The 20,493-nt window shown below is 34.0% G+C and overlaps 1 protein-coding gene across 3 annotated transcripts in view; it reads left to right on the top strand.

The window, feature by feature from the left end:
* Positions 1 to 20,493, top strand: part of PARPBP (PARP1 binding protein) — a 55,169-nt gene that overhangs the window by 14,802 nt on the left and 19,874 nt on the right. For 2 of the 3 annotated variants that reach the window (XM_019732082.3, XM_088797209.1), the window contains 3 exons: positions 3,976 to 4,083; positions 10,650 to 10,820; positions 11,916 to 12,070. In XM_019732082.3, the coding sequence (XP_019587641.3) occupies positions 3,976 to 4,083; positions 10,650 to 10,820; positions 11,916 to 12,070 (434 nt within the window). The remainder of the gene's footprint in view (positions 1 to 3,975; positions 4,084 to 10,649; positions 10,821 to 11,915; positions 12,071 to 20,493) is intronic. The other variant, XM_088797211.1, reaches the window with a different exon arrangement.

Here is a 20,493-nt window from a genome sequence, read left to right as displayed (position 1 = left end):
GCCCAAAGCTTAGTAACATGGCCACATGATATGCTGGAGAGGGTGGGGAATATAGTCTTTATCCTGGGTAGTAACATGCCAGAATAAAAAAAAAAGCTCTGTTACTAAGGAAGAAGGGGAGAATGGATATTGGTGGGCCCTTTGCTGTCTCTGCCTCATTGGGTTATGATGGAAACCTTTGCCCTACTGTTACTTTCTCAAAACATACATGCATCCATTTACATATATTCCCACACATGCACACCCACAGTATGGTAAGGAATTTGTGCGTGAAGATAGTTTTTTTTTTTTTAATCCTCCCTAACTATACCCTGTTTCCCCGAAAATAAAACCTACCCGGACAATCAGCTCTAACGCATCTTTTGGAGCAAAAATTAATATAGGATCTGGTCTTATTTTAATATAATATAGAACTGGGTCTCACATAATATAAGACTGGGTCTTATATTAATTTTTGCTCCAAAAGGCGCTGTTAGAGCTGATTGTCTGGGTATGTCTTATTTTTGGGGAAACACAGTATTTTATTTGCTTGCTTGTAGAGATGAGTTTTGACTGCTTTTCACATAGTCGATTTAGAGAGGCTAATCTAACATACAGTCCAATACGGATTGGATTGTAGGACCACCAAAGATCTCCTGATAGCCAATGAGAGCATAATCTGCCGGCAGCCTTTCGACACACTGTTTTCAGATGTTTCCTTTGCCCCAGTCTGAGTCCTCTAATAAGTCTCTTCATTCGGTGAACCAACTTATAGTATGATATATAAGGGCCCACATTTGAGTGAGTTCTGTGTCTCCACATATCAACATGTCTCTGCAGAACATCAGGAATGAAGTGGAAGCTGCTGAGATGGCAGTACATGAAGTAGAAAATTTTCTGTATTTAAACCAGAGAAGACTAATAACTTCATCTCCGATACTTACTTTTGCTCTAGGGAAATTTCCAATGAGCGAAAAGTGAGCAGGAAAACATATCCCTAAATTAAGTTCTCAAAAATGCATTAAATATAATTTAATTTATGCTAAAAGTGTCTTTAAACATATATATTATAAATTCCAAACAGTTCCGAATTTCAGGATCCTGAAATTTCATAATCCTGATAAGGTTTCTTTGGTTCTTATTTATTGTCACCTAAATAAGGCAGGAATTATGAGGAATTAAGATAAAGGTAAGACAGGCAAGCTCTGGGAACATGATAATTTGAACAAGCCACCTTTCTCCTTTATTTCCTACTTTATATTTCCTCTCGCGAGGAACATGGATGCAGGGCCATGGTACCCATGGCATATAAGGCTTGGATTATAATGAGTCTTATCAAGAGCATTGGTACCGAGCATGCTTTCTCATGAACTGACCAGTTATCTGTAGGACATCAGAGACCTGGGCTGAGGAGCAGAAATCATAGGTCCTATGAAGAACTTAGCAGCCATCAAAGATCTGGGGACTTTTCTGGGGGACTCTCAAGAAGCCAACAAGTAGCTGAATGGATGGACTTACTGTTAGTGAGGCTTGAGAGACCACAGAAGACTTTCCCTTGGTCTACGCAGGTGACTGGCGGCTTGTTTATTTCTCCATTGCTGCTCCATAAGGAGTAGAGACCATTTCAACTTGCATAACTTACAGAACTGTCATCACTTAAGGTACCTCCACAGTCTGAGCTGAGCTCCAAAGAGCCAATGACAAAGAGCAGCAGCTGCTGAAGGAGTTCCAGCAGCCAGGGAAAGATGAGTCAGCTGGAAACACAAGCCCAACCAAACAGCTGCTAGAGGGGAATGACAACGACAAATACATACTCAAGGGAATTTAAGGATACACCTAAACGTAAGACTTTCTAGATGTTAAAAAAAAAAAAAAAAAAAGGAAGAAAGAGAAAAGTTTTCCTAATGTAACAGATAAGTTCAGACTCAAATTAGTATCCTGAAAGTCAAGTACAATAAATATTTAAAGCACAAAGAAAAATATATAAAGAAATCATGAGGGAAAAGTAAAACTGGGAGTTTAGATCCAGAGGATTTAACATGCAAATGATTGGAGTCCAGAAGGCGAAAAAGGAACAGATACCAAGTATCATTCACCAGCCAAATTGCAAGGATGTGCAAAAATTTAAATTATGTCATCTTCATACCTCAGGTGAAGAATTTACCTTTCCAAAGACCATAATAACTAAACAGATGAAATGGAACAGATAACCTCTCTAGGGGAAGATGGTAGTAAGCAGTGAAACTTGGAGTGTGTGTATAGTTAAAATAACATGAATAGACTGGAAATATATGTGCTAAAATGGAAGGCTTGCACTGAGGGAGTTTCTAATATTTAGAATGAAAACTGCTAAGCACTGTAGTTTGTTGGAGGTAAGTAGCAGGTATGTTACTTGAAAATAGTAGAGAAATATGGGTCTGATTTGAGTACAGAAAAAGTGAAGGTAGCCATTAATGGAATGGAAAAATATAGTACATTTTCCAAGTTAATAAGAGGATAAAAATAGAATGAGTAGCAACTTAAGAAATCAGTAGAATTAATGGTGTATCAATATATTGTGAGTTTTATGCTTCCCTCAGAAAGCTTTATGATATATTATCTAGAGTCCTTGTCAAAATTTTAGGTATGGGAACATCTTTACACTCTTAAAAATTATTTAGAACTACAAGGAAATTTTGTTTATGTGGGTTAGATCTATCAATATGTACCATATTAAACATTAAATTGAGACATGTTTAAAACATTAGTTATTAAAAATATTCATAATACACCTATTAAATGTTAATATAAATAACAAAGAATAACTTCAAAAAAATTGTGAGAATAGTGACATTGTTTTACATTTTTATAAATATCTTTAATGTCACGTGTGATAGAAATAGCTGGATTCTTATGTCTGTTTTTGTTTGATATGTTGTTTTCTGAAGTATATCAAGAAAAGTCAGATTAACATTGCCACATAGTTGGAAAAGAGAGGACTTTCTGGATCCCCTAAATGGGTCCTCAATTTGGACAATACTTTAAGATTCGCTGAACTGATCTAGAATAATGCACTTTACATGTAATTAAATATGAAAACAGTTTTTAACCAGAGGTAATATTGTCCCATTAACAATATTGTATTTATAGAAAAGTAAATTTTTGCTTTCAACATCTTTTCTGAAAACATCAGAACCAGAAGTGTGAGGAGTACTTCTATTTAAAATTTGTCACGTAGTAAATTCTCTTAGTGATCTTGAATTTTGAGATTGAAAAATTGTATATGACAAAATCCTAGGCTTTCTAGTTGTTTTTTTTTCTTTCTTTATGATGATCTCTTTATGAGTACCAGCTCATCCTATCAGTAGAATTGTGGCAAATGCTATTACTTTTTAAGAAGTATATACTGGTATTATTTTAGTTAAAGCTTTTCAATATGTAAGCGGAAAAGTGGGTTACAATCTCATTGGGCTTTGTTAATTCAGTTTGTACCTTTGCTCCCAGTTCACTCATTATGAATGGTGTGTGTGTGTGTGTAATCTTAGATTCCTTAGAATAAATGAAATAATATGGAGACGTTGAGTTGCATGGCAAGGTGAAAGCAAATATCTCTTTATAAATTATTTTTTCATGGAAACTATTTTGTGTGAAATATTGTGCTGCTTACGATACCAGATTTACTTATGTAGATTCCAAAATGAAGCATTTATTCTGGGCATTAGATAAGACTTTGTCTTTGTCTTTTTCTTCTTTCATAAAAATAAAAGGCTCAGATTCAATTTCTAAGGTCATCTTTTAACTCTAAACTTGTAAAACTCTGAGTACAGATGCCATTGGAAACAGATTGAAGCACTTTGTTAGGAAGTTTAATTTCATGTCTGTATATTATTGACTGCCAACAAAGGTCAGGTAATATTCTGTATACTGGACCATCAGGGACACTGAGCAGAGCTAGGTGTGAAATATTTTTTAGAGTTGGCGTAGCATTTTATTAGTAATATTCTGTATTTCCTACAGAGTCAACTACAGGATTTTCTGTCTGGCAGACAGTATGCAATAGATGATGAAACTGATCTTTATGTACCGACATCATCAATGAGTAAACACAACCAGGATAATGAAAAGGTAATGATAAATTGTGAGTAAATGAAAGCAGGGTATGATCCCCTTCAAATCACTATGCATTTGGTTGTACATTATAGTTATTTTTTTAATTAAAAATTTTAAAAAAATTTTGTTTAAGTAACTTTGTGAAGAGTAATACAATGGATACTGGCAAGAGCATGATAATAATCAGTTACTTCATGTTTTTAGGTCAAAGTAACAGCCACTGTGCAAAAATAGGTATCACTCTAAGTATCAGAAAAGTGGTTGAAGGTCCAGATTGTCAGAGTTCTTTGAATCTTTGTACAGTATTCCTTGGTAACTGGAGAATTGGTTCCAGGACCCTCCTGGGATACCAAAAATCCATGGATGCTTAAGTCTCTTATGTAAAATGATGCAATATTTGCAAATAATCTGCACACATCCTCCCGTATACTTTAAATCATCTCTAGATTGCTTATAATCCCTAATGTAAACATTATGTAAATAGTTGTTATACTGTATTGTTTGGGAATAGTGACGAGAAAAAAAAAAATGTACACATTCACTACAGATGCAATCATCATAGGCCCAACTACGCAGTGCATGCCAGCAACAACGGAACATTTTTTTGTTTTCAAATACCGATCCTCGGTTGGTTGAATCTGCAGGTGCAGAACCTGCGGATTCGGATACAGAGAACTGACTATTTGGTAAACTTCAGTTACTTCTTTGCTTCTTGGGAAGATATGTACAATTGGGAAATCTGTTCTGTACCCTTTGCAGTAGAATAATGGCGGCATTATGAACTTAGGTAACAAGGTTTGTTGTACAAACCAACCAGAGAAAAGTAGTGCTAAGTACAGATTTGGTCTAATATAATTTACCTTTAGCTGCTAATGCTAGGTACGTAATTAAATATAGTAACCTCTAACTAACCATAGGAGTTATGTTTATGAAAGTTTCTATGGTTAATGAAATCACCATTGACAAAATGGAAGTTTAAGAGTATTGGAAAAAGCAGTAGAATTACGTTCAACATATCTAAAAATATAGTATATAAAAGGTCTAGAATATGCCGACTTCCAAATCCACTGTCCCAGTAAGTTAACACATTTGATGAATCACCTTCATTTTTCAGGAAAAATTGCAAAGGCAGGTTCTCTCATAAGTCCCATGCTATACAGATAGCACTTTAAAAATATATGTGTTTTATCACTTCGCTCAAATAAATACCTGTATACCTACTTCCTAGATTTAATGTGCTTTATATCTGCATCTGATATTTTTTCTATCGTATTTGAAAGTTAAGTTATGACACTTAACATCATGACACTTAATCCCTAAAATTCTTAAGCATATCATTTCCTGAAAATAAGGGCATAAGCACAATATCATTATCATATATAAGAAAACTTAAGTATTCCATAATATCATTTGCTATCTTCCCTATTCAAATTTCTTGATTCATCCCCAAAATGGGTTTTATGTTTCTTTAGATTCTTAATGTAACAGAATTTCCCTTAGTCTTACTTTTTCCCTTATTTAGCAGATTAATGCCTACTGGTATTATTTAACTTGTTTCTCTATTTCCAATAAATTGGAAGTTTCTCTATTTCCAATAAATTGCATCTAAAAGCTTGCTTAGATTGAGGTTTAACATTTCTGAACAAATACTTCATAACTGTTGTTGAATATTTAATTTTGTATCACATCAGGAGACAAACTCAGGTTGCCTCGAATTGTCAGTTCTCTCCAGTATAAAGGTGTGGCTTTACCTTTGCTGTCAGCAAGGATCTGTGGGGTGATACTTTGACACTAAATTTCCTGTTTCCCAACAACCTTTCACCCAATGGTTTTAAGCATGTGTGGATCATGCTTGTGTGAATCAATGATTTCTTTAGAGTTTTCAGAATGGTGAGTTTTTAACTCTGTCATGTCTTTCATTAATTAGCTACCATTTCTCAGTAACTAAGAGCTTTAACTCATCAACTGCGATGAAGTACATTTCCCTAAAAATGGCAGAGTTACTACTTAGTTCTTTCTCTTTAATTTCCCGTTTATGAGTTGGTATAATTAATAGTTATTTATAATACAGAAGGCTAATTAGGTATTTTTAAAATTGATCTTTCTCCTTTTTATGTTTATATATATTGCTATGGACTCATGGAGTTTTATGTATTTAGAGGTTTTTTTTCTTTTTCTTAAATGTAATAGGGTGACAATGGTTAGTTAAATTATCTAGGTTTCAGGTGTACAATTCTATAATACATCATCTGTATATCACATTGTGTGCTCACCACCCAGATCAGTTCTCCTTCCATCATCATGTATTCGATCCTGTTTACCCTGTTCTACAATCCTCTACCCCCTTACACTCTGGTAACCACTAAACTGTTTTCTGTGTCTATGAGTTTATTTGGAGTTTTTAAATCAATTATAGTCATTAATCTTTGATGCTAAAATAGAGGGATCCCCTTCAAGCTGACTTTTGTGTCTTTTTTACATGTCCTGTTAGACTTTTGAGCACTCCTCCTTTTCTGGTACAAGAAAATATCCCAAGCCCACCTTTGAATGTTTCCTGCTCAGATTTGTGATTTCCTTTTAGTGATTCGTAACTATTTTCTCATGTTCAAAATTAATTTTGCATTCTCTTCATTTTTTTCTCCTGCCCCAAATCTTGGCAGACCGCTTACCAAATTACCTGGTCTTTTCCCAGTGATACTTACGGAGTACATTCATATATCAAGAGGTAGATCATTTACAGATCTCTTCTTTTAGATTTGTCTTACAAACTCTACACAGAGAAAACAATACTTGTTATTGTGCATTTTAATTAAGAGCAATTAGCTAATTTTGCAGGTAAAGTGACCTAAGCTTTTAGAATTTTGGCTTACAGGTATAAAACATCTTAAAGGTATACCCATGAAAAAGGATTACAGTATATAGAAATCTATGGGTCTTTATTTTGAGTATATAGTTTTCTCATTTAAAAAACAGTGATAGTTTCATTGTGTTAATCCTCTACTTTTTATCTTTTGTCTTCTTGAATTCTATTTTCTAGGAGAATTTTATCTAATAGTTAGCTGATGGATTAGATTTTACGAGGACTATTAAAGTAGCAGCCATACCCTCAGCCATTTTTCTGTTACTTGCAGACTTCTAATTTTTCTTTTTACAAAGTATTTTTGGAAGACCATATATTTTAAAATTCCAAATTAACTTTTTGGTCTGCAGTCTTGCAAAGCCAAAGATATATTTTTATCACCAAATGTACTTATTAATGCCACACCAGAGTCCTTAAATAGATGAATGGAATGCATTTGAGAAACAATATTTTTGTTTCCTTATTTTATTTTACTTTTTATTTTCTTTTTCCTAAGATATGAAACTATTGCTTTAGAAATTCTGAAGTAATGAAGGGAAAAATAGAATAAAGGCCCCAAAAGAAAACCATCAATTAAATAAAAAATTCTACCAGTTCTCATCCAACTTTTTTGGGGTCATTATTGTAGTAATTTATGTGTTGGCAAAGAAAGTAAACAATACCTGTATGAATTGTTAATCTTCTTAATTTAGAAAAATTGACTTCAAATTGAGATTGAATATCTGTGCTTCAGTAATAAGGAATAGGAGAAATTTGGAATTGTCAGAAAGCTTAAGTAAAATTGTTCAAATTCTAAAACATTGCAAATATTTTGTGGTATGGATAGAATCAGTTCATTAAACAAATGAATAGAACGGTATCTTTATTTTTGGTATCTTGGTGAAAGCTTCAATCTTGTGGATTTTTTCAATTTAGGCCCTTACTTCTGGACATCGTAACTGTATTTATGTGAAATGCTTTTCCAGAGAGCTTCTTTATAACCCACTTGCAAATACAAGAGCAAGGAAACCATAACTGCCATGTTATCTGACCATAATGATAGGGATAGATTTCCAATTGCAGCCATGAGTTAAAAGAAACACTCTAACTGTGAGGACGGCAAGATGTTTTTCCCTGATGTTTGCCTAGCATCAGAAGGACACATTTGCTAGCCTTAAAGATCAAGTTGTAGATGTGGGAGTTTAAGACCTGGTTTTGTACTCAGTAAGGGTCAGGTATACACATACTGCTAAATACTCGTTAATTTGGGACAGCAGAAGCACAGTGAAACTAAATGTAGTTTTATGAAATTAAATGTAGAAAAAGTAAAAACATTTCTGATTACAGTGTGAATATCACTTGTTCTCTGACTTGATTTTTGGCACATTGTGTTATTCTCCCCAAATGTCAAAGAGATAAAGAAGAGAGATGTTTTAGACAGAGTATTGCACTGGGAGGTTAAAATGGAAATCTTTGTATTATAGATTCCCATGAAGTATTGTGATTTACTGTGAAAGTAAAGAGAAAAGGATATTTGAAATCTATGCAGAAAACTATGATCTATCTTAGTTTATAAAACTTTAGGGCAGATCTTAAAGATGATTTTAATTTAGTTGCACCTTAGAGTACTTGTCTTTTTAAGGCAATGTAGTAAAAACATATGAGCACTTATTTGATCCTACATTAAGTTTTCATCAATAGTTTCAATTTTGAAATATCTAAAAGAGCCTACTATATGTATTAATTTTTTTTCATTCATCATTGAACAAAAACTGATTGAGAACCTATCAACAAAAATGGATTGATTTCCTAATATAATGCCAGTCACTCTTTTCATCCCTAAGGATACATCATTTGCTCTAATGGAACTCATGAAGTATTAGAAAGTTTAAGAAAATAAAGTATCTGAAAGTATTAAGATCTATGTAGAGAATTATAATTGGCTGATATGCAGAATTATAATAGTGATAAGAAAGAGAGCATGTGAATGGCTGGCTGCTTTATATTGGGAAAATAGGGAACCTTTCGGCAAAGGTAATAAATGCTAGTATCTTTAATATTTAAGAAAAAAAGTTTCATAGACTTAATATTTTAACGTCTTTTAATTAATTAAATTATATTTCAAGTCCATATTTAAGGTAACCTTTTCCGGTCTAATGAGGTTTTTTAAAATTGACCCTGTTTCAAGAATTGTTTTTCACATGGAATTTAAATAATTCAAAGTACATTATCTTTAAAAGTGCTTTTCAGATGTATATGAACTTGAGACTTCCTTAACAATTATTTGGAGGCTTCCTAATGATTTGTAACTTTTTATTGCTACATCTTTAACTCTCTTTATGCCCTTTATCTGACTGTGAAGGACAAGCACAATATATGTGAAATAACTGAGGCCCATGTAAAGTTTTCTCCAATATTATCTTGTGCTTGAATGATCTTTAGCTCTGTTTTAGGCCTATTAATGTCAACATCAACTGTTTGCTTAGCATTTGGTTGAATCTCTTCATTTTAATATTTAGTTGGTTATTTGATTTTGTCAAAGTCAGTATCTTAGTAATTCTCCAAATACTTAACCATTTAATTTCAGCCCTTATGTATATTCTTGTCAGGGACGTAGGCAGAGGACAAATAGTATCAGTTGGCCCATGCCCTACACTTCAGGGGCCTTCATTATTGGCTGTTACTTAATGGTAAATGTATGCAGGGGATTGAGATTAGGCCTCATCAGAAATGCAGGTTTTAGACTGTCTTTTATATCATATTCTCTTTTTTCGTTGTTTTTTTTTTTTTTAGTTTTCAACATTATTTAATTTTGCAGCTCTCACAATGCATTTTTTTGTTTTTGCATAGCATTCTTTTATTTATTTTATTTTTCAGTTGCAATTGACATTCGATATTGCATTAGTTTCTAGCATTCTTGTGTTCCTGTTAGTTTCCTCTTTCCCTTTTTGTAGTATTTCCCAGCCGGTTATCCTCTGCCTGGAACAATACTGGGGACAAACTTCTTTCTCCAACTCTTTTGCTACATTCTGTGCTCGCTGAGGCATCTAATTTAAATATCTTCATGTCACATTAGCACACTTTTTTCTCAGCACAGTTTAATTTCCTTGTTTCCCCCAGTATTCGATGCACTATTGTTCTTGAGTAATGTGTCATTTTTCTGTTCCAAAATTAGTTTTTTTGTTTGACCCTTTTTCTTCTTTTTTTTTGTTATTGGTTTCATATGTACAAAACACTGTAATAGTTAGACATTTATCATTTATACCCTTCAGAAAGTGATAACTCCCCTCCCCCAAAGCATTTTTTAAAAATTTGTTTATATATGTATATTAAATTCAAGGTTATTATGGTTGACAATTGTTAGCAAAAATACATAGATTTCAGGTGTACAATTCATAATACATCATCTATATATCATATTGTGTGTTCACCACCCAGAGTCAGTTCTCTCTCTATCACCATATATTTGGTCCCCTTTACCCTCATTTTCTAAGAGCCATTTTTCAATAATTATGATAGTTGGTATTTAGTCATAGCTTTCATTGCAGCAAGTTGGTTTCATGAGCAAGGATATATAAATTGTCCAACCCAAACTTTGGGTTTATTTGGCAATTCTTTTTTCCAAAGATCTGAGTGAGATATTGTCATTGAATGATCACAAGTATTTTTCACTGCGTATGAAAAGTGCGGATTTAGAACAACTTCAATAAAGAAAATAAAATAACAATATTTTATTGTATAGGTGAAGTTACTAGCAAAGAAAATTATCTACTCATATTTGAACTTGCTAGTGAATTCAAAGAATGACCTGGCTCTGGCTCATATTCTCAATATTCCTGATAGAGGACTTGGAAGAGAAGCCTTCACCGATTTGAAACATGCTGCTCGAGAGAAACAGATGTCTCTCTTTTTGGTATGGATATGTTGCATTTTCAAGATTTTTAAAATAAAGACTCTTTGAATAGTGGGGTCCATGTTCCATAATATAGAATTATTGTAACTACCATAACATAACTTTTAAATTGTTATTTTATGTCCTACCGCTGTATTTGAAAATCCATAGCATTTTTATTTTTTACTAAGTCCTTCAAATTTGGCAAGGGAGAATTTCTCTAAAGCAGTGTTTTTCTACATGTATTCTATAGAGTGCTAGCCAAAGGCAAAAAGCTCCTGTTAAATGCTTCTTGAATAAATGTGTCTAAGGGCAAAATGTTTAGAAATAGTGTATACCCTTATTGGATATGCATAAATTCATGTTTGTATATCAAAAGCTTCAAGGAGTCCTGCCATGAAGAAATCTTCTTAGGTTAACATTATCATTTAATCTGTTGTTTCCTAAGTTATTTGACCATGGAACTTTTCGTCAACTTATTCAAATTTCGTAGAATTTGTCTTAGGATACACTTTGGAAAACACTGCTTTAGAATATTTCATCTTTGATGGAGATGCTTTTGTATATAGCCATCATATATGTGTTTTTATCATTATAAAGGCAAGCCTTTTGAACTATGCATGATCAAACAACATAGGATACGAAACTAGATGGGACTTAGTAATTACTTCATCTAAATCTTTATTTTACAAATAAAGCTACAGTTTGGAAGAGTTGAATTAATTGCCCAACCGTGAATAAATCAACAGTTGACACTAAACACCCCTTTGCTCAATTTAACAATTCCAGTAGCCAATTGTCAATCTCTATAAGAATACATATATATACTAATTCTTTATAGTTAATGATATACTTCTGTGAACATATTGTGCCCTTAATTTGTCCCCTAACTCAGCTTCTCGGTTTCTACCTGCATTGCTATCAACCTTGCTGGCATGAATTCCACATGGCACCTGTTTCTTTGATTATTTGCTTCTGAATTAAAGCGTGGTATGAGTCATAAAAGTGCTTCACTTTACTTGTATGCCCAGAATTATATAAATATACCGAGCTTCCTAAAGTAAATTGTAGTTTTAAATCATTAAATATAACTGAATCATTTGTTTTAATTCCTAGGTGGCCACATCATTTATTAGAACACTGGAGCTTGGAGGGAAAGGCTATGCACCATCACCATCTGATCCTTTAAGGACACATGTAAAAGGATTGTATAATTTTATTAGTTTCACTGACAAATTACATGAGATTCTTGGAGAAATATCAAATCCAAGGTAATGACTTTTCACAATTTGCAAATGTATTTTACTAATCTACCTTTACAACTTCACAGAATCAGAGGCAGGAATGTAAGAGCTATTGAAATGACCAATCATCAGACCAAACAGTAGGGAGAAGAAACAAAATATCTAAGTGAATGGAATATGACCTTTCCCCCTAAAGTTTTGCCTCTCTGTGATTCCAACATTTTTGCCAGAGTCAAAAGACAAGTTCAAATTGAATTCGATTACAGAAGAGGGTTTACCATTTATCTTTATCTGGAAGAAACAGATGTTTTAGGACTGGAAATGACCTAATAGATAATTTCTTGAAACTTTTTATTTAGCAGTAAAGGAAACCCATGTCAAGAATGAGTAAGGAAAGTGATGAAGATATTATGAATTCTCAGGGTTGTTTTTTTTTCATTTTCTTATGCATAAATCTTTGGTTCATCTGGAATTTGTGTTTATATGACATTGGAAGTAAGAGATTGTGTTTTTTTTTTTCCTTTTTAATCTAATAGATTCGTTTACAATATAAGTGTATTGGATGGTGAATAATTTTTAGATTAATTTTGGAAGCGACAGAAATAGATTGTATATGTTAGCAATTGTGATAGATCTGTCAATTTGGCTGGTATGCCATTACACAGTACTAATAAAAATAGCTGGAATTTATTGAACACTTATGTGTCAGACAGTGTACTAAACTCTTTATGGGGATTATCATTTGAGTATTACAACAGCCTTACATGATAGATACTATGTAGGGACCCAGTTTAGAGAGGAAGAAACTGAAACACTGGATTAAGTAATTTATGCTAGTCACATTGTTTTTAAGCAGCAGAGCTGGGATCTGAATTCAACCAGTTCTGACCCTGGAACCCATTCTCTTAACCACTACATTTTATTTTATGAATTTTTTTTCCATTTCAAGTTCCAAGAAGAATTTTTTTCAGGCTTTTATTCTGGATTTCATCCTTCTACATATCTTTTTATATGGATATTCATTATAAGAAAGTAAATTTGGAAGAGGGTTTTGACTAGACTTATGGTCAGTATCAGTGAAGTCTTTTGAACTCAGATAGTATATATAGGCTGGCTATTTCTCCTGAGATAGTAGATAATTAATTTTTAAAAATGTTTTATTTTTTGCAAAGTGATGTACATATATTTTGTTGAAGTCAAATGGTACTACAGACTTGTAAAAATGCCCAATTGTTTTTTGTGTATGTTTGTTTTATGTTTACCTCATTTAAACGAAATTTAAATGCAGCTACTTTGGATTTTTCAGTTTTAGATATTATCTGTTAACTTCCTACCAGGGAAGATGAGGATTCGCAACCCATTCATCAACCACTCACCCTCTCATCACTGCCCCTCCCCCCAGACAGAGATACATACGCATACTTCTCTTCCTTCATCCTTCTAATATAGTTATATAACAATTTCAGGTTAAATCTTTGGTTTATATAGTTATGATTCTATAAATATTGCCTATAGCTAAAGTATGTGATGTACTGTGGTTATACTTCCTTTTTTGTACAAATTTTTGTGTTGTTTTCTAAAGTTAATATCTACTTTTTTCTTTACTATCTATATGTTTATCATCAATTCTTTATTGAGCTTGTCAACAAAACTATATAATTTCTTCTTAATATTAGTCATCTGTCCATTCTGATTTTCGCCCTTGAAGACATTCTTTCTGGAGAGTCCATCTTCTTCATTCAATCTGTATTTTTGCTGGCTAGGCCTGTTTCAGAGTGGCAAGTGTGAAGCTTTATCATCACCTTGTGAATTTGCTTTGTACCTTGTTTTGTGGATCTCATGACTTTATTTTAAATTGGTAAACCCCTTATTTTGCACAAAGAGCTTTTTGAGAAAAAAATAAATGGGAGGCAAATATCTTTATTCTACTCTCACATTTGATTATAGGTGGTCTTACCATGTTTCATTTATTGCTCTAAGATTATTATCTTTAATTTTTAAGATTATCTACTTCCCGTATGATCTTTGTTTTATCAAAGTTGAGTGTCTTTGTTTGTTTTGGTCTCTTTCATGTTAGAGGTGTTCCAAAAGTGGATGTTGATTCTGAACTGTCCTTTGCTATTTAAGAATGAGGCCCTTCTAAAGCTGATTAACAGCTCTGTGCAGTGGTCTTCATCATAGCTTGCTAGTCTGTGTCTCCTGTGTTGCGGATTCTCCAAATGTCAGTAACTGTAGGTCTTTTCTTGGGACTTTCCCAAAATGTCTACAGAGGAGGCATCCTTTAGTCTCTTTCCGAAAGCTTTACCTCTGGCTAGCAATATTCCGGGATTTGAGGCCAAGTGGGTAAATGCTGAGTCGCCCAGTTGAGCTGCAGACTTTTACTTAATCCCTCTGTTGTCAGTACTGGTGCCTCTAGGTCCGGAGCCTCTCTGGCTTAGTTTCTTCAGAGTCATCCTGCTTTCCATGCTGAGGTGAGAGAAGTGCACTAGCCTAACTGGTCAGAAGAGGAAAGGAGATTTAGGGGTCTAAGTGTTCATTATGCAGACTTTCAGCCAACTTTCTTATCTGCAACCTCATCTTTACCATAGTTTCACTGTGGCCTCCCATTTCTGAGACTATCAGGCTGCTACTATGTTTCCCCGAAAATAAGACCTAGCCGGACAATTAGCTCTAATGCGTCTTTTGGAGCAAAAATTAATATAAGACCAGGTATTATATTATATTATATTATATTATATTATATTATATTATATTATATTATATTATATTATATTATGAGACCTGGTCTTATATTACAGTAAAATAAGGCCAGGTCTTATATTATAGTAAAATTAGACTGGTCTTACATTAATTTTTGCTCCAAAAGATGCATTAGAGCTGATTGACTAGGTCTTATTTTCGGGGAAACATGGTACTTACTTATTGGTGTCTCTTTTAGCAGTTACTTAGTTTTTAGTTTTCTCTGTTCTGGGTAGTCAGTTGCCACTTGTCCATCTGCTTTTCATCATTCCATACTTTCAGGATACGTCTCTGCTATCACTGCCTATTGTCTCCTCTCCCATTCTCTTTTCCTTTATTGATTTAAAAAACTTTCTTGCCTTTTTGGCATTTTAATGAGGTTGGTTTTGGGAGGGAGCAGATATAAATGCATATATTCAATCCAGGGTAATTTATTATAATTACATTCCCTTTGAAGAAATTTCTGGGTGGGGTAAGTTACCAAGAAGGTAGAAGTGTGTTTGTACATGTACATGTGTGTGACAGGGTAGGCGCGCATTTTAGAGGCATCTAAGGGGAGACAATAGACTTAAATTCTTCATATAAATTCTTCAGTAACTTAGCAGCCAGTTATTTTGGATATTCTATCTGGTTATAATGAGTAATTTCTCTATGTTTCAGTGAAGACACTGAAAAAGGGGGTGTCTAAATAATAGGTATATTCAAGTGGGTGTCTAAATAGTCCACCTGAGACATCTTTATTTTCTTTTTTAGGATTTTTTTGGTATATATTAGGCATATATTCATTTCATGACTTTAAAAAGTAAAGTTATTAAAACCTAAAAACGTATATCCTACCCATGCGACAATAGAAGGATATACTGAGGAAAGGACAGTTGACTTAGGTTTTGGGAGCCAGGGCTAAGAGTGTCAGGAATGCTTACCTGGATGGTTGTTATAGTTGAGCTTAATCTTGAAGGATGAACTTGAAGGAGTTATCCAGATAGGGAGAATGGGGGTGAAATGAAACCCAGATGGGGAGAAGATAGCACATTTCCTACAGTGGGCACAATATGGGTAACCTGTTGGGACATTGTTTCCTTGGTTTTCATTTTGTCTTACAGTTTCAGCTTCCTCTTCTACAAGTACTTTAGCCATAGTCTACAAAGCTTTTAAGAAAAAAACGCGAACAAACCATCTTTTCAAACCATCATCTTTTTCAGTTCCTTCTTCTTTTATAGCTGAAATTCTTGAAAAACAATACTGTTCTTGACTCCACTTCCCAATTTCTAATCATTTGTTATATATTTCTCACTAGGCTGTAAAGTCTAAGAGGGCTTTATTGGTTTTCTTCACTGCTATTCCCTGGCCCTAGCACAGTTTCTGGCAGAGTAGATACTCAGTATTTAGTAACTTGTCTGTACTTAGATGATTCACAGTCATTCACTTTTCCATTCCATTGACGCTATTCTGCCAAAGATCACTCCCAATCTTCGAGTTGTAGCCTTTGTTCTCTTCTGAGTCCTCAGACTTGATCATTTTCTCTCTTAGAACTTTCCCCCATAACTTCTGAGATTTCATTCTCTTGTTTTTCCACCTACCTTTCTGACTACATATATGCAAATTATAAACCTACATTTCAGTGAAATTCAAACCTGAATTTCAAAAATGTGTCTTTTTTTTAAACATTTTTTTTATTAGTTTCAGGTGCACAAAACAATGTAATAGTTAGACATTTATTATGTATATCCCTCACACAGTGGCAACCCCCTCTCCCTCCATCCACTACCCTCTGACATCGCCCAGAGCCATTACATTTCCATTGTCTCTATTCCTAATGCTGTACTCCGCTTCTTGTAACTAGCTAACTAACTATATATATATATATATATATATATATATATATATATATATATATGTATAAAATTGTAGTTGACATTCATTATAAAAAATGTACCTTTAACTTCCTATAGGTTGTTACCTCAAAGGCAACTCAAACTTGTCCCAAATTGGATATTCATCTTTTTCTGAAACCCTACTTCTCTTTAAGTGCCCACAGCTTAATGAAGCCTCTCTCCCTACAGTCACCCAAGCAGAAACCTGGGACATGTCTGAAACTCTTCTTCTCCTTTCTCTGTCCCTTCAGTCACCATCCTCCATCAATTCTTCCTACTTAACATTCTTAGTATTCTTTCTCATCTCTATTCCTATAGCAACTTAGTTCCATTCTTCATACTGTCTCTTTTCAGATTTTCATCTTTTCTTGCCTGAATTTTTTTCACTTATTTCTGAGTCGTTCATTCTGCCTCTGATCTTAAATTGCCCCATCCTGTTGCCCTCACAGCTGCCAGTGATCTGTCTAATACAGCAAATGTCACTTCCGTGATTAAAACCCTTCGAAGATTTCATCGTAGGTACAGGATAAATCTCAGTATGATATATGATATACAAATTCTGTACACTCTAACTCCTGCCTGTCTCTCAGCTCTAGCTTCTGTCTCTCCACCTTAAAACTTAGAGATAAAAATGTATTTAACTTTTGTAACTGAGGATAAGTTTGTACTACTTGTCTTATAACAGGGTGGTGATGGTAGGGAATCACAATAATCTTTGCGTCCTAAAAAGGATGGGGACTAAATAGACAGGGAAGAAATCAAAGAATCTATTCTCACCTTTATCTCCCCCTTGCCAGATTTTCCTTGGACCATCTCAGCTATAGCTTGGCTGCATTTCTACCCTTTGCCAGTAGGTGCCACCATAAAATGCATACTATACTTTTACCTGAAAAATGTCTTAAATGAGAGGTTTCAGGTTACATAAATTAGTTAGTTCCCTATTGTTCAAATGTTTAAAATTCTGTATTTCAAGTTTATTGCACAACTTTTTAAAAAGATTTGTATTAAAAAATGTAGCTAACATGCAATGTTATGTCACTTTCAGGTGTACACCATAGTTACTCAACATTTACACACCTAAAGAAGCAATCACCACGATAAGTCCAGCAATCGTCTGACACTGTACCACGCTATCACAATATTGTTGACTATATTCCTCATGCTGTATATTATGTACCCATGACTTACTTGTTTTATACCTGGAAATTTGGACCTCCTTTGCCCTTCACCTTTTCCCTCCTTTTTAAATTTTTCAATTACAGTTGACATTCAGTATTATTTTATATTAATTTCAGGTGTACAGCACACTGATTAGACATTTGTATAACTTAAGAAGTGATCCCCCTGACTAGTCTAGTACCCACCTGGCACTATACAGAGTTATTAACATATTATTGACTATGCACACAACAACTTTGTAATGGCACATCTGCATTATACATATTGGACTAAACATCATGTATTTATAGAATATGAAATCTGGTTGAAATTATCCATTCCAAAATCCTAATGTTATATTTTTGTCATTTAAAAACATTTCAGAAACATTTTTGTTACTTTGTATGTAGCACCTTTAACCACGTTTATCTATTAGAGATAGAATTTCTTTTAGCAAATAATTATGAAATTCATGAAGATGGTAGAGAAAAGCCAGTCACTATGTATACAGGAAAGGTAGTATAATTATGTGAAAGTAGTACCAATCATTTGTCTGTGTTATTGCTCATTGTTCTCTTTCAGTCACTATGTTTTGATACAAGCTTAGGGATTTAATTGTGTTTTGTTCTCACTCGTCTCGTTTTTCTCTTTCTGTTATAGGCCTCTAATGTGATGCATTTCGTAGTCAGGAGCTGCAGTTTACCTTTTCACCTAAATTCTTCTATTAATGTTTATCCAGAATAGTCATAATGGGTCTTCTAGGAATCCTTCCTGAGTACCTCCCTACTCAAATTCCTCTATACCTTCAGTACCTCATTATCATATGGTCAATGGTGACCTCTTAAAGAGAAAGGTTTTTTTTTTCATTTTGTATTACCAGTGCCTAGCACAAATGTCCTGGTGTAATTTGAGTTACAACTTCAGGAGTTTCTAAGATTTAGAAGCAAGTGTTTGAATTAGCCACTCTGTTGCTGAGCAGGTATTTAAGAGTTAATGTTTGGTTAGTACATAGTGAATGTATAGAAACAGACTAGTCATAACAGTGGTGCTTGGGGTCAACATCTTGACCTTGACAAGTCTGAAACACAAGTCTTACCAATTTTTTTGTAAATAAAATACAATCACTGCATTATATCATCTTTAAAATTTAGTATATTTGCTCTTGTGGAAGGAATGAGAAAAGGGAGGCAAAAGTGACTTTTACCTAATATCATTTAAAGCTTTTTTTTTTGGAGAGGGGGCGTTCTTGTAATTGCCTAAGACACTCTCATATTTTATTATCCTTTTGAATCTTTCCCAGAACTCTTCCATTAGAGATTAATTCCCAGGTAAAGCACATAATGTCAATTGTGTTTTCACTTTGGCTACATTTCATCCAATTACTTTCCGTGCTTTTAATTGAAAATTAAGGAAAAACTAACTGATAAAGAAAGTGTCTGTATACGTAAAACAATTCTTAGAGTCTATTATGAGGGTTCTGATTGTGGATGTATGGTAAACTAGGTCCGCCGTACCTAGTCTGCCCTTCATTGACAATAATTTATAATGCTGGATAACATTTTTAAAATGCTTCTGAAATGCATTGATAAACAGGAAAATGTAATGAAAATACAAGCCAAAAACTAGGGGAAGGAAGAAAGCCAGAAAGGGAAGTCTAGAAGGGAAGCCAGCTTTTATTTTGAGAGTATTTGCTGAATGTGATGAGTTGGAGAGGCTGTTCTTACAGCCACCAAAGTCTGAGGGGACAGAGGACAAAGCCCAAGGACTTCCCAAAGTCACGAGTCTATCAATACATACCTACCCTACACAGCTATCCCCTCAGTGTAAAATGAACTAAGAAGAAGGGTTTTAACCTGATAAAGGGTTTCTATGAAAACCTACTTAATGAGAAAATGTTCTGGCATTCTATTTAAGATTTTGAACAAGACAAGAGTTCCTGCTCGAATCACTTTTCAGTGTAGTATTAGATGTCCAATTCACTGTAGTAAGGTAAGAAAAAGAAATAGGAGGTATAACAATTGAAGAGGAAGAAGTACAGCTCTTAACTGATGGTGGTATGTTTCTATATGTAGAAAACTCCAGGAATCTAAAGACAAGTTATTAAAATTAATAGTAGATTTCATCAGCATTGCTGGGAACAACATCGATAAACAAAAAGCAATTGTATTTCTACACCATCACCAATAGAAAATGTTAAAAAAAATAGCTTTACAAATATAAAGGACATAGAATAAATCTCATAAAAGCCATACTAGCTCCTTTCCCCTTGGAAGGTTCAGATGCAATTTGAAAGTCCCCGGGGTCCCACTCCCACCCTGGGCTTTGTGCCCTGTTTAAGGTGCTACTAGAGATTTTTGTCCTCAGGAAAACCCCATTCATCCTGCTTGCTCACCACTCACGGCTTCTAATTTCCCACTTCAGCTCTTGCTTGTTCCTTTCTTGGGGAGAGATTGGGTGGTACTTGGAGATTTCCCCAAATTCCTGCCCAGCTCAATAAGATGTTCCCCCAAAGTATCTAGTCTGCTGAATTGTAAGTAGAAACCCCGTAAGTGCTTTTGTATTGTAAATAATAATAATAATAATAATAATACAGATAATAGTAAAATATATGTCTTTTGTCTTAACTATTATAAACTTCAGATTGTTGTGTGTGATAGTGGTCATTTACTCAACAAGCAT

The sequence above is a fragment of the Rhinolophus sinicus genome, chromosome 1, assembly GCF_057876585.1.
Source record: "Rhinolophus sinicus isolate RSI-liver-muscle chromosome 1, RSI-T2T, whole genome shotgun sequence".
Classification (NCBI taxonomy): Eukaryota; Metazoa; Chordata; class Mammalia; order Chiroptera; family Rhinolophidae; genus Rhinolophus; species Rhinolophus sinicus.
Note: the sequence above shows the minus strand (reverse complement) of the source record. Positions and strands in the feature narration are given on the sequence as shown.